At 55.0% G+C, this 14,210-nt stretch overlaps 1 protein-coding gene across 2 annotated transcripts in view; it reads left to right on the forward strand.

Moving 5' to 3' along the window:
- Window positions 1–1,495: 1,495 nt before the first annotated feature.
- The window catches only part of PSD (pleckstrin and Sec7 domain containing), a 37,591-nt gene continuing 24,876 nt past the window's right edge, over window positions 1,496–14,210 (forward strand). Inside the window, exons 1-4 of one of the 2 annotated variants that reach the window (XM_051618417.1) lie at window positions 4,607–5,374; window positions 5,454–5,556; window positions 6,041–6,509; window positions 12,023–12,466. In XM_051618417.1, coding sequence (XP_051474377.1) covers window positions 4,607–5,374; window positions 5,454–5,556; window positions 6,041–6,509; window positions 12,023–12,466 — 1,784 coding nt within the window. Of the gene's footprint in view, window positions 1,527–4,606; window positions 5,375–5,453; window positions 5,557–6,040; window positions 6,510–12,022; window positions 12,467–14,210 lie in introns of those variants that run through there. The other variant, XM_051618416.1, reaches the window with a different exon arrangement.

A 14,210-nucleotide genomic window follows, 5' to 3' on the forward strand; every position in this document is an offset into this window, starting at 1 on the left:
GCTGAAGGAATCAGGTCGTTGATCCCACAGTAGCAAGGCCCCTAATTAGCCCAGCTTCTCAGAGTCTGATGGGAAAGCTGGCTGTGCATGAGGCAGCTTGGGGACCCGCTGTCCCCAGCGTGGGGGAAAGGGGCCCCATGCAGGCAGAAGCCTTGAGAAGGAGGGAGAAAATGGCAGTGCTTCAATGAATTAAATATAAGGAGGGCCTGCCAAGCCTGCTGATTTCTCCCCACATCACCGTGCCTGGGAGGAAGAAGGGGGGACACTTTCTGAGGGATGGCAAGGGCAGGCAGCTGAGCTCACTGCAGGCAGGCAAAGCAGCAGGGAGGGGCAGCTGTCCCCAGATTCCTCTGGCAGGCACAATATTCACATGAGGCCCTTGGCTCCCCTGGGCCTCTACTCTCGCACACATTTAATAACGATTGCTGGGCTGGGTAATAAAGTGCCGTTTAATAGCGAATTGATCTGGCAGCCTGGGCAGGCAGGGACTGCTGGCTGCCAGCCCTGGCAGTGGTGGTGTGTGGACCTAGCGTGGTGGCAGCACAGTGGCCCTGCCAGGGCACCCTTTGCCTTGGCACCTGGCTGCCCCACACTGGCTCTGCTCACACCTGCATTTGGTGCCAGCAGAGCCCCAGGTCACCATGGAAGGTTTTTTTCCCTTTGTAGCATGAAGTGGTTTCCTGAGACTGGGATAGCATTTCCCATCTTTGGAGTGGCTGGTGACACAGTGGTGTCAGGTCCCTGGTGGCCTGGGACATCTTGGTACCTGTGGCTGTGGTGTGCTTGGGGTGAGACCAGCCCCTGGAGCGATGAGTCCCCAGCACGGGATTTGCTTCCCAGGGCAAGAGCGACCAGCTTGCTGGGGATAGCTGGGGGGTTCCAGGACATGGCAGCTTTTGTCTTTTTGTCCTCGAGGTCCCTGAGCAGAGGAGGGACATGGGCACAGCCTGTGGCCCAACACACAGGTCCATGTACACTCATGCATCAGGGCACATGCCCATCGTTACACAGGAACACGCATGCTGCTGAGCAGGGACATGCCGCTCATGGTGATGTGCACACTGAAGACAGAGGACGTGCACATCGGGACACGGGGACGTGTGCGTTGTTACACTGGGACACACACGGCAGCATACGGGGTTGTGCCCGCCACTGCGTGACGCCAGGTTCGCACTGGCCCATGGGGACGTGCACACCGGGACACCTGGACACGCAGACCTGCACGGTGCTCCACCGGCACAGGGCCAGCACAGCCAGCGTCAGTGCGACCGAGCTCCGAGCCCCGCGTGTTGCCGGTGCCACCGGGCGGGGCGCGGCGCCCGGCGGGGCTTTCCCATTGGCTGCCGGGACTGTCAGCGGGGCGGAGTGACAGGCCCGGGCCGGGATTAGCGCGGCGGGGAGCGGCGAGCTGGGGCCAGTGGCACCGCACCGAGCCGTACCCTGGGTTACCGCGCCCGACGGGGCGGGCTGGGCCGGCGGCAGCGCGGGGCAGCGGCGCGCAGGATGCGGCGGCGGCGGCACTGCCGGTAAGGCGCGGGGAGCGGAGCGGGGCGCGGCGGGGGCCGGAGATCGGAGCGGGGAAAGTTGCAGCAGTTGTTGCGGGGGCCGGGGCGGCTCTGCGCGCTCCCGGTAGCGGTGAGCGGCGGGCGGCGGCAGCACCTGGCTGCGGCGGCACCGGTGGATGCCCGGCGGGGCCGAGGCCAGCCCGCGCTACGGCGGAGAGGCCCCGGTGTGCCGGTGCGGGGGGACGGACGCGGAGCCCCTGCATGGGCAGGGGGATGCCGGCCGGGGCCCGGCGGGCGGCTCCGCGGCGGGAGCGGACGAGCGGGCAGCTTCGCCGGCCCTCCTGGCCGGGGGGGGCTCCCTGCTCATCCGGATGGATGTCACATCCACTCAGGGCTGATCCCGCCGAGACGGGAGGCCAGGCTGGGTGGGCCAGGGAGAGAAGGGCAGGCAAGCCCCATCTTGGAGTGTGGCACGTCTCCGCCCGCACACTCCGTCAGGAGGGGGTCCCTTCTTCGCCCCACAGCCTGGGGGCCGCCAGGGACCCCTACTCGGTCACCCATGAACCCCCGAAACTGTTCTGTGTCCCTCCAGAGCGCAGATGCACCTCCTGGGTGCCATCCTGCCCCAGCTCTGTCAGATGGCCGGGCACAGTCCGGTTTCCCCCATCCCCTGCTGCCACTGCTGACAGTGGTACCATGTCCGGCACACAGGTACAGCCCGTCCTCTGAATTCAGCCCCCAGCCCTATACCTCTTGTTTCCCTCCCATCCCTGTTGCGTTCTTTGCCCATTCCCCTTGCAACCTCCCCCAGAGCTGTCCCCACACATCCTTGGTGTGGGTGTGCTCTTCCCCCGCAGTGTAAGCAGTTCCTGCTGTCTGCTGCCTTCACCCCACGTCGCCCTGCTCAGCAAGGCAAGCATCTGCACGAGGAATAACCATCCCCTGTTGCATCAGGTACAGCTCACTGCAAGAGCTGGGAAAAATCCTTGGGCATCCCTTTTGCCGCTAAGAAGGGACAGCCAGGAGGAGCAAGTTTCTTGTATGTGTGAGATGTTTTATTGAGCAAATTAAATCCCCCATTGTCATGCAGCCCCTGGCTATCACACTGCAGCTCTCGAGTTTTTCTCTTTGAACACATGCCCTGGGCTGCCCGGTCAGCTTCCCTGTAGCTTTCCTTTTGCAGGATTTCTCCTGCCTTCAGGCAATGAGGCCAGCAAGGCTTTCTCCAGTCCACCAGTGCCTTACAGCCCAACCTATTCATCACAGTGATTTAAAGAGCATCAATTTGATTAAAAATTACAATCAGCAAGCAGGAAGTTTTAGTTCTGTCATTGATTTTTCACCTCTGTTGCATTTACGCCTTTTTACCTTTCATGATTAAAGAACAGCTCACTGTGCTGAATGTTGTAGTCGTCTGGCTTTGGTGGCTCGCAGGCGGGCATGGCCTTTGCTCTGAATTTGGTAATTCTCCTTTGATAACCAGGAGGACATGCTGTGCTTATCCCCTTTATTTTAGCAGTAACTCACAAGAATTGAGATAGGCTGAGGGTTTTTTAAATAGATTTGTTATGTTACAGTGAATGCCAACTATTTCTAGTGATAACTTTTTTCCTTGGCATGTGTGTCAGTCTGCGTTGAGATAAAAAGAGGAATTTCATTTCAAATATATAAACCCCACATCTTTATTATTTATCAGTTAACTTCAGCAACCTTGAATGTGAACACAGCCGTAACAGGGGAAAAAGCTTGTAAAACCACTAACTAACATATTAAACAGGACTATGTTTTTTTTGCAGTGGCTGAATTTCAGATTGCTGCTGCTCAGCAGGAGCCAGATTTTTCAGCAGTGTGATAGTGCAGATAGATTGGCACTTGCCCCACAGGGGTGATTTGGGCTGTTTTGTTAAGAGTTATGTCTCTACATCCCTGGATCCTAAACACTGTAAAAAATTCAGACCCACATCCTCAGGAATGTATTCCTATTTGGTTGGTACTTGGAAAAAGGGAGAAGAAATCATGCTTTCCTCCATTTGCAACTGGCATTTGGTTTCTCACTTTCAAATGATGCCATCTAAGTGAGTGACTTAGTATCTAAGCATCTGTCAGAAAGCAAAAGCAGCCAAAGCAGTCTTCTCTGCATTCCAGGAATTCGAAGAAACTCAGGGAAGGATAATAATGAATTTTAGGTCCACTTGCAGAAAGAAAGCTGTTGGCAGTCCTGCCAGTGGTACCAATGGGGGCTTGGGGTCCTGCCTTCCCCTGTAGCCGCCCACCTGCCGCTTTGGGGTGGCTAGTGTCACCTCCAGATAAACATCTCTGTGCAGAGGCAGGCAGACGAGCTGTGGAACGGCCAGGTGTGCTCTGTTCCCCCAGGGCAGGATTGTCGTGACCACTGATTTTTGGCTCTACGAGTGTTGACAGCTCTGTCTATGCCACCGATAGTGGCTGCTGCATGTGCTGGTGTGACACACTTTAAACCCAGGCTGACCTCCAAAGAGAGAGGCTTCTTGCCCAGGCTGGTTGTGTTAAACTCCTTGAGAAAGTGTAATTGGAGAATGTCCTGGTGATCCAGTATATAATTTCCTTCCCCCCTTATTGAAGTTATTTTAGTAGTCTATGGGTAGTAAATATGTTAAACCCATTTTAAGAGTACACAGTGTGCTCTTCCACGGTGTCTGGGGTGCTGGTCTGGGGGAAGTGCCTGAGCATCCTGGCACCCTAGGAAGAGAGCAAACACCCCAAGGGGCCTTGAGGCCAAGCAAAGGGCTGCCAGTTTCTCCCCAGTGCTGCTGGTGCGATACCCACCACAAACCTTGCCTTCTTCTTGCAGCAGAAGAGGCTTTGAAGGGGGCTGTCTTACCTGGAGCATCTCTTTCTCCTGCCATGAGGACAGGGCATCTTTTTGCTGTTCTCATGACCCTGGGACTCCTTGTGTCCTCCCTTCCCTAACTAGCTCTCCTCGCCCTTGTTTCAGGGCTGCCTGAGGATGTGTCACCCCTTGACCCGGCTATCATCTCAGGGGTGCCAGAAACCTGCCTCACCATCCCTGTGTCTCCTTGCTGGGCTCCGAACCTGACACCTCTGTGTCCTCCTCTGGCAGGATGGCCCAGGCGGGGGGACCTGTCCACTTCCACCCGGAGGAAGGTTGTGCTGCCTCGCCCCCGCTGTTTGCCCGTGGGGGGGACAGGAGGCCATGGCTGGTGGGAGGGAGCCCTGAGATTGGGAAACGCAGCCCCCCACGCTGCCTCACCCCCAACCTCAATGCTGGCCGCCTCCACCTCCTGCGCAAGGGTCTGGCCCCTGACATCTGCCGCTGCCCCCTCGGTCTCTACAACAGCACTGGCTCCTTGGCCCGCAAGCCGGTAGAAGCAGTTGCTTTTGGCAACGGAAGCCGCCTGGGTGCAGGTCGCCTGACGGCGCCCAGCACCCCGCAGCGGGGCAGGCCCAGCCCTGCCCTCTCCCCCGGCAGCCGCAGCCCGCTGGTGGCGGCGGCCCCGGAGGGACACAGCTCCGTTGTCACCTTCCGCTTCATTGAGAAGGCCAGTGTGCGGACCGTGGGCGGCCTGACGTCCCCCCAGCCCCACTGGGACAGCGGCCCCCGCAGCCTGAGCCGCAGCCTGGAGCTCGGTGGTGGTGTGGGGTCCCCCCAGCCCCTGCCCCAGGAGCAGCTCCTGCGCACGCTGAAGCTGGAGGCCTCCGCGTCTGACCCGCTCCTGGCTGGGGGCAGGACCCCGGAAGGGCCGTGGCCCTGCAGGAAGGAGCCCTGCGCCCTCCATGCCAACTGCCTCTGCCACTCCCTCACCAATGGGCTGCCAGAGGATTTCCCTACCTTCACCAGGAGCCCTCCAAAGCTGGAGCCCCAGTCCCAGGTAGGTGCTAGAGTGCCCTGCACCGGGCGTGGGCTCTGCCCCGAGGTCCTCTGTCCACTCACTGCTCTCTCCTCTGAAGGGCAGCGCCTGGCTGTACCCTCGCCATACCTCAGCCCATGCCCAGCGCATTGCCAGGGCCAAGTGGGAATTCTTCTATGGCTCCTCAGATGCCCCAAAGACAGGTAAGAAGTTGATGGAGTGGAAGCCCTTGGCCAGACTGACCTCTCTTTTGCAAGTCTGAAACTCTGCCAGGACTCCCTCTAGGGCTGTGTGTCTCTCAGGACTTGTCAGTGCCCACTGGACAGCTGAGGTCCCCCCAGGATCAGCCAGTCCATGTCCTCCTGGGGTCAGATCCTACACGCACCAACCTCCCCTGCAGCCACGCAATGCATTGTGCAAAGGGGGTGATGCAGAGCCCTGACCCTGGCTGCCTCTGCAGAAGGGCATTTGGGTTCAAACTGGGGCTAAGGGCTCACTAGCACTGACAGCACCCAACTCCTTCCCCTTCCTGCCTCTCCCCACTCTTTTTCCTTCCTTCTCCTCCTCTCCATTTGCTGGTTCCCATCACACACATGACCTCTCTCTTGGTGTGCGTGAAGCTGCAGAAGCAGCTCCCTTGCATTCCCCAGCTCCCTGCTGCTCTGAGTGCTTGGGGCTCCATTGCAGGCTCCTCTGTCCCTGACTCTACTCCCCTGACCAAGCCTCCCCAGAAGCCCGTCTGCCTGCTGCCTGCTGAGCCACCAAGGTCGATGCCCAACCACAGCCTGAGCCATGTGGAAGTAGAAATAGAGATGTCTCCTCCGGGCAGCCAGAAGTCCAGCTCCTGTGAGACTGGTATTATAAGGAGGACGGTGAAGTACTCTGAGACAGACCTGGACACCGTGCCCCTGAGGTGCTATCGTGAAACCAATATTGACGATATCCTGGCTGAGAAGGAGGAAGTGGATTCAGCAATTGAGAGCCAGAAAGACAGCGAGAGCAACCCAAGCTTTGGGGGTACCCCTGGTAGGAGGAACAGCACGCCAGAGGAGCCCCCTGCCCTGGGCTCCAGCTTCCCGAAGGATGGGCTGCAGGATGGAGATGCCGAAGAAGACAATGAAGTGTTTGAGGCAACAATGAAGGAGAAGAGGGAAAGGTGAGACTCCATGCATGAGGGTAAAAAGCTTCTCTTGCCCTCCTGTTGTCCTCTGCATGGCAAAAGAGGCTCTGTGAAAGAATGAGCCAAAAATCCCAGTAGCCCCATGTGAGCTATGCATGGGGGTTGGATGGGGTCCTGGATTGCCCCACTGGGGCTGGGAGGGGGCCCTCACTGCCCTATGGGAAAAGCAGGGCAGTGCAGGTGATCCAGCCCTGAGTGCTGTGCTGTGGGAATCACTCCCCTGGAGTGAGCCCTGCAGCTCAGGTCGCCCAGCTGAGCTGAGGCTTCATGGTGCGGGTTCCTCCAGGTTAATTACAGCCACCCCTAGTGCTGTGGAGTGTTGACTGCCAGTTATTGATATGATGTTGTCACAGCACCTGAGCCCAGGCCATGTCGGAAGCTGCTGTGTGCTGGCAGGCACTGCTGAGCTGTCCTCTCCTCTGGAGACAGCTGAGCTTCTGCAGCAGGAGCGATCACTTTTGCTTGGCCTCAGTAGGTATTTGCTGTGTTTGGGAAAGAGTGGGGGATGCACTGGGCTGGAAAAGCCTTTTGTTGTCTTTTGCGTTGTTTTTAATTTGTGTGGCAAAACGCCCTGTTCTGGGAGGCTGATGGAGCGGGTGACACCAAGGTTATGATTCAGTTGCCCACCCGTTGGCAGCTGATGCCATCCGAGCTCCTGTCTGCCCTGTGCCAGGCACTAGCAGATAGTGGGGCATCATCCACCTGTCCCAGGAGGAATCAGGAGGGGAAGGATCTCCAGAGCACTTTGTGGGACAGCCACCTAAAGGGGAAAGGCTCTGGCAGGGAGTAGGAAGTGCCTGTGCAGGCAGGAGCAGCCAAGGTCACCTCCTGATGTGTATTGGCGGAGTCTTGGGTGAGATGAGGTGGCGTAGCATCAGCAGCAGGTGCTTTGCAGCAGTGCAGAGAGGTCTAGCCTGGGAAGCACAAAGCCAGGGCGATGCCTGGGATGCCACGTGGCAGCACACACTCACCTAGCTGTGCAACAGGCAGGCAGGGAGCATTTATGTAGAAGAAAAGGAAAAGGGAGATTTTGATGTTGGCAGTGGGAGAAGAGAATGAAAATATAAGCCCCAGTGGTGCCTCTGTGCTGGGAAGGAGGAGCACAAATGTGCTGGGCTGATGGTAGGGATAGTGTGCTTCCCAAGGGGAGCTGGGCTCCTGCCAGCTTGTCCAGCACTTGTGTTTCTGGTGGAAGCAACAAATATATCCTTCCATGCTACATACCTTGTCTCAAAAACTTAGGGTTCTACAAAAAAGCTGAAAATAAGCCTTTTTCTTTTTTTCCCAAATGAATAGTGTGGGAAGTTTTGAGCAAGGTGTAAAAGTTATATCACTGCAAACAAATTGTTCAAGTCACTGTAACACTTATCTTGTATAGTGGTATTTTATTTTCAAATATGTAGTAAGCCACTACAAGTCCTATGAGCTGTAAGCCTAGACCTGCTTTTTTGCCCTCTGAAACACCTTACTGTAGTTCTCCAGACAGCACTGAGAAGCTTGGATGTGTCCTTAAATGCATTGTTGGTCCTAAAGATTGTGCTCCTGGTATAATTACCGATGTGTAAACAGGGAGGTCCTATTCATTTTACATGGCTCCTTTTGTATAGACCAGTGGCTCTTTTGATTTGCAGCTCCATTATTATTCCCTGGGTAGGTGCAGACCCTTCAGGCAGTGTCTTGAAAACCACAAGCCTCAATCCATGAGCTTGTTTAGTCCCTGCACCACAGCCCTGGGTTTTTGCTTACGCACAGTTTCTTGAGCTCTGCAGCTGCAGTCCTCCTGCCTGTTTACCAGTCACCAGTATTGATGTTTTCTACTTCAAGCTTTCTGCTTTGCCTGCTCACAGGAGGGGTGATGCCAAGGTGATTAAGAAGCCCCCTGGGCTCCTCAGAGCCAGCATCATTCTGCTGCTGCAGGAGCTGCTGTACCCCAGACCTGACCCTACAAAATTACTGAAGTACCTTTGGATGCTGATTTGTGGCACTTAGACATGTAAATCCCTTTGAAAATCTAGCCTTAAAGGTTTAGTACCCTCTGCAAAGGGGCATTTTGGCTTGGCACTATCTTTTTGTCCTTCATACTCTGGCCAAAAGGCACCTTCTTTGGTGATTTATCCTCCCAAAATAAGAGAGTGTGCTGACAGATGGCTGGACATTGGGCTAAAAACACCCAATGCCAAATCAAATCAGACATGGAAAGCAATGGAAGAAATGGTGTTTTCTTCCAGCAAATCCGCTCTCTGAATATATTTAGAGTCAGATCTACTGACTCTAATGACTAGTCTAAGCCTTTACTGTCTTTATTCTCATTAGTTTCAGAGAGCTGAGATGTGTCAGTGAGAGTGGGCCCAATTCCCTTCCTCCCTGAGCACTGGCAGCCGTGCTGGCTGAGCTGGAGGCAGGACCTGGCTGGGCCTGCAACACCAGTGCCTTGGGCTGATGTGAGAGAAGAGGCTTTCCTGGGGGGCGTCCTGCTTCCCTGAGAGCATGGGAGGCTGGTGGAAGGCAGAGATGACTTTTCTCCCTGTAAGCAGAGCAGGTTCACCTGGGAAAGCCCTTGTATCTGCCTACCTGAGGAGCCTTTCCAGAGTTTTTGTGCTCACTGGGAGAAAATAGGTGGCAGGACAGGCCTTGTTGGGGGTTGAAAAATGGTTATAGCCCTGGTTTGATGAAACATATAGGCTTAGCCTGCCTCAGGAGCCACAAGCCTCTGATGTGCTGTGCTGAGGCTATGCCTCTGTGCCAGAGCCCAAGGTGGCCACAGAGTTGCAGCTTGGGGTGATGCTCCTGCATTCCACAGACTCCTACTGGCAGCACTGGAGAGGGGACACTTGTGGTGATGCCAGCATGCACCTGCCAACGAGTGGGAGAAGGTGCCTGCACCTTGTGGGGGATGACTGGGAGCAGTGTGACCCCAGTGTGACAGCATGGACGTGGCAGAGGAGTGTGGGCAGCTGGTGGGGGATTGCAATGCCTGTGGTTGAACATGGGTTGGAGTTGGACACTGAGCCCTTAGAGTGGGCAGCTGTCTAGCTGGAGAAGATGTGTGAAGGAGCCTGGGGGAAGTGCAAGGAGCTGCTGGGGCTGGTCTGTACAAGAGCTTTGTTTAGAGAGAAATAAAACGAGGGGCTGCTGGGTGGTGCTGTACAGTCTCACCTTCTTTGGGTTGAGCTGGGATCTCCACACAGTGCCTGCTGTGCCTGTACGGGTAGGAGGAGCAGGGAATGGTAAGATGCAGTCAGAGGCCTGGAGCAACACAGGAGCATTTGGCAGAGAGAGAAAAATCAGAGGGCCTCTTCTCCCCCCTGCTGTGCTGGGGATGGTGCAGCTCTGCAGCACCAGGTGAGGAGAACAGGGCTCATCTTCCCTTCCATCAACCATCTGATGCAGCTGCTGAAGCCCAGTAGCTCAAACCCCCGTGATCCCCATGGGCAGACCTTCACCTCAAGTGCTGCTTGCTTTGGCACTGATGTGCAATGCAGTGTGGCTGTCAGCTCCCAAGATCTGCTTCCTCTTTTGTACACACCTGGCCCTCTCTGAAAGAAGGCTCACTGCTTTTTCCACCCCAACTCAAGGCTGGAAACTTGTTTGCTTTTCTGCTGCCCATCACAGATGCTCAATTACAGCCTCTGCGTCTCCTCCCCTCCTCTGCTCCTCCCAGCTGCATTTGTCTGGCTTGGTGGCAGTGTGGCTGGAGTGGAGTGCAGGAGGGTGGCAAGTGGAGGGCTGGACAGTGCAGGAGGGGCTGATGAAGGGACTAGGTCTGAGCAGGAGCAGTGTGTGCTGGCAGCATCGCACCCATGCTGCTGCCCCTAGATCCTTCTGGAGTTGGACAGCTTTGTGCTTGGTATTTCGGGGTGGAGAGATTGCTTCCAGAGTTCGGACAGTGTGGACAAAACCAGCTATGTTTTTTTCTGTGGCTTGGTGGCAGTATACTTGATCACATGAATGAGCCTAGCTCTGTCTCCTGGGAACAAGGTCCCTTCCGTCTGCTGGCTTTGTCCTCCCTGGCACAGCCCATTGCCCTCCTTCTGGATTCGACGTGCAAAATGAAGTCAGTGGTGTTAGCTTGGTTTAGTAGCACACAGCTGGCTGGTGAGGACAGGGAATACACATCTGCATCTGTAAAGCTCATCTGCAGATGTTAAAGAGGTCTCTTCTGCCTCAGCCTCACCAGAAAGCCACCCCAGAGGTGGCTGCTCCTGGGGCTCCTGCAGGAATGGTAAGAGTGTTAAGCAGTGCTGCACAGCCAGGGAAACACTGATGGCTGGGAGAGAGTAGCCTCCATCCTGCCTTGCTTACCTGTGTCTAGCTTCACTGCGCTCCCCTTGAAGCCAGTCAGCCCTCTGGGGGAGTCAAGCTGCCAGCTCTTGGCTTGCTGAAGTAATCAGGGTGGATTTTTGAGTGGCATGGGGAGGCTAATGAATGAATATAATTCCATGCTTATAACAGCAACACGTCTTCTGAGCCCTCTGTACAAAGCTGTTTATTCATAACAAATGTTATGACAAGCTAGAGCAGTTCCTCTCCTTTTATCAGAGGAAAGAGTGGCATGACAAGTGCTTTTCTGCAGCTTTAATAAAATGATAGCAGCTTATGAGTAAAGTAGGCTTTTAGGGCTGTGTTTATGCTTGTATGGCTGAAGCATTGATGTTCCCTGGGTTGGAAATGTCCCTTCTGTTCTCAGACGGATGAGCAGGCTGTACTTCACCTCATTTACAGAGCAAAACACTCAGGGCTTCAGGGTTTAGAAACTATTGTGTCAGGCTGGATCTAGACCTGTGTTGAAGACAGAGTTGATCCCTGATAAGAAGATCAACCAGTACCAAGCCTGGCCCCTAGGACATGGGCCAGCTCAGGTCCCTGATCCCAGAGCTGTGTGTGAGGCTCCCTCCATATTGCCTGGGGAAACCTAGGGCTCAGCATCGCCTTGTGATGGGTCCCAAATATGTCCTGAGACCAACCAACAGACTTTGCAGGTGGGGATTGGTCATGCTTTGAGGGTGGTGCTCAGCAGCCAGAGTGCTGTGTTTGTAGAGGAAAGTCACTTGTTGTCCTGAGCAGCCTCAGGAGCCTCCTGGGTGCTGGGAGCTCTGAAGGCTCATGGAAAATTCAGGCAATTCCAGATTTGGTTGAAAATTGAGCTGAACCACATCCTGCTTCTGATGCTTGAGCCCTTTATTGGATCTAAGCTCAAGTCCGGTGACTGGGAGCCGTAGCCATTTCATAAGCTTCTTATGAGGATGAGCCACTAAAGGAACAAAATTCTGTGGTGCATTAAAGGAGAAGCATATGTCTGGAGGGAGGCCAGCCCAGTCCCTCTTCCCATGATGTCTCGGGTAAGCAAGATGCTTCCCTGGAGGTCTACAGATGTTCAGAGGAGATTTCTGCCCTCCCCAGTTCCTTCTGGAGCAGTGCATGGGCTTTGTTTCCAGGCTTTGATCCCTTCCTCCTCAGTGACCAGTTCTTCTCACTTTCTTTCTCTCTAGGATCATGGACCGAGACACACAGGGTATGCTCAAGTCTCCAGTGCCCTTCCTTCTAGGGCACAGCCTCTCCAAGGATGGCATGGACTCTTTCAGCAAGCATTTTGAGAGCATCATGGAGTCCCATCGAGCCAAAGGCACATCTTACACCAGCCTGGACTCCATTGACATCCTCTCCTCCCCAGCTCGCACCCATGGGACCTTTTTCACTTTTGACCTCCCAACCCTCACCCCAGAAATACAAGGGCAGATCCGAGACAGCGCCAAGCTGATTGAGGAGAACTTTGCTCCTCTGGCTCACTTGGAGCCAGACTCTGGGACCAGTTCAGCCACAGATACCCCCTGGACAGAGAGGGAGGAGAAGCGAGGGAGACAAAAGAAGGGTGCTCGGCACAGCCCTTGCTGCTCAGAGGGCAGCTGTGGTACTCCCTTGGCCTCCAACATGAGGTGAGTGACCAAAGCTGCTTGCTGTCCAGCTGGGCTAACAAGGTTTGGTGTGGAGTCTAACCCTGTGGGGCATGTTTTGCAGCCAGAGTCTAACCTGTGTTGCTGGGGAAGAGAGGATGGGTCAGAACCAGGTGTGTTGGCTTTTCTGTGAAGTGGCTGATCAGGTCAGTGATCACCATGGTATTATGGTAGGCATGTCAGTGGGAACACATCTCCTTTTTCATCTTTGCCAACTTTGTTGGTGCTGGAGGGCTATGAGGTTTCCTCCAGCGTAGCAAGCAGGGAGTCCCAAGACTTCAATACTGTGGTAGTCCCTGTTGCACTAGAAATTCAACAGCCTTTCCCTCCTGGAGACCAAGCCTTCCTGATACTGCTGTGTCCCTCACCATCCAAGTAGCAGCCAACTGTTTCTTGAGGACAAGAGTCCTATGGTCTTTTACCTGTTGTCCTGGACTCTTCATCCTTGTGTGTTTGGAGATGGAGAGCGGAGATGAACACAGTCCACCAGAGGCTCCCTATACATTGCTCTGTGCCTGCCTGCACCCAGGCTCAGGATGGCTGCCCCATGCCTAGGGAGATCTCTGGTGGAGCAGGCTGGGAGAGCTCAGCACCATCACTTCCAACCTGTCCCTATCTGAGACCATGTCCAGGCTGAGACACTACCTTTCTGCACTTGACAACCTTCCAGCAAGGTCTTGGGCACTTCAGATGTGGCAGGTTGACAGGCTGCATCTTTTCCCTTTCCCAGGGTATGTTTGTCTGGCGTCTTGTCAGGGCTGGTCTGGATGTCAGGCCTGGATATCAGGGCTGGTCCAGTGGTTCAGCTGCAGAGTTGGCGGCTCTCAGAGAATTTGGTGTCTCAGTCATACTCATGTTGTTTGCATTGCCTCCCTGCAAGGCCTCTCTGCCCAGTGACCTTCTGTGCAATGCCAGGGCCTCCTGAATCCCTCACCCATTTTGTAAGCTTTTGTCTTTCCACAAGAAACTTTTTTTGGTTCAGTCTTTTCCAGAACAAACCTATGTCACTTATGGTTGCAACCTGTGCTACCCTTGTAGGCTCAGCTTGGGGTGGCCAAGAGGGGTTCTGAGCCCTGTGTCCTCTCTGATCCTCAGTCAAGAGAGGAGAGTGGGCTACTGTGTCTGCTCTGTTGTCCCTGCATCACTCCAAGGATATTTTGGAACAGAGGCACCAGGTTAGGCCTTCCTTTTCTCTGGGACACTGCAGGAAGGGACATGGTGGCACAGAGGCCAGGCAAGGTTTGTGCAGTAAAAGTGGTGATGTCCAAGAGGCACAAGGCAGCAAAGGGTGGCAGTATCCAGCCGTGATCACTGCTCTTTGCAGGAAGAATGGGCTTCCTATTCCTCTGCCAAGGCAAGGGGACTGAAACAGAGCACCCTGGAGAAACTGAGAGGACAGTTTCTGACTTACCATCCACAGGGTGTCATTGTACCACAGCAACACTACTGCAGGCACAGGTGTGAGGGTGCAGAGACACAGCTAGCAGCAGGAACTGCAATAACGTGGCTTAACAGAAGTTGTTCCTCACTGGTTTATGTCAGTGTATGGTCAGTGAAGAGCAGAGTGTGCCAGCAGTGCTGAGGATGCTGCAGCACTGTGCTCCCCTCCTAGCTCAGGTTTCAGACCAGCACTGGGCTATGGTACAGGCAATAGAGCAGGCAATGGGGAGGTGTTGTTTCCCTCCCCTCCAACCCCCAAACTGCCCTGGATCTTCACTGAACCCAC

This window comes from Apus apus, chromosome 4, assembly GCF_020740795.1.
Source record: "Apus apus isolate bApuApu2 chromosome 4, bApuApu2.pri.cur, whole genome shotgun sequence".
Taxonomy (NCBI): domain Eukaryota; kingdom Metazoa; phylum Chordata; class Aves; order Apodiformes; family Apodidae; genus Apus; species Apus apus.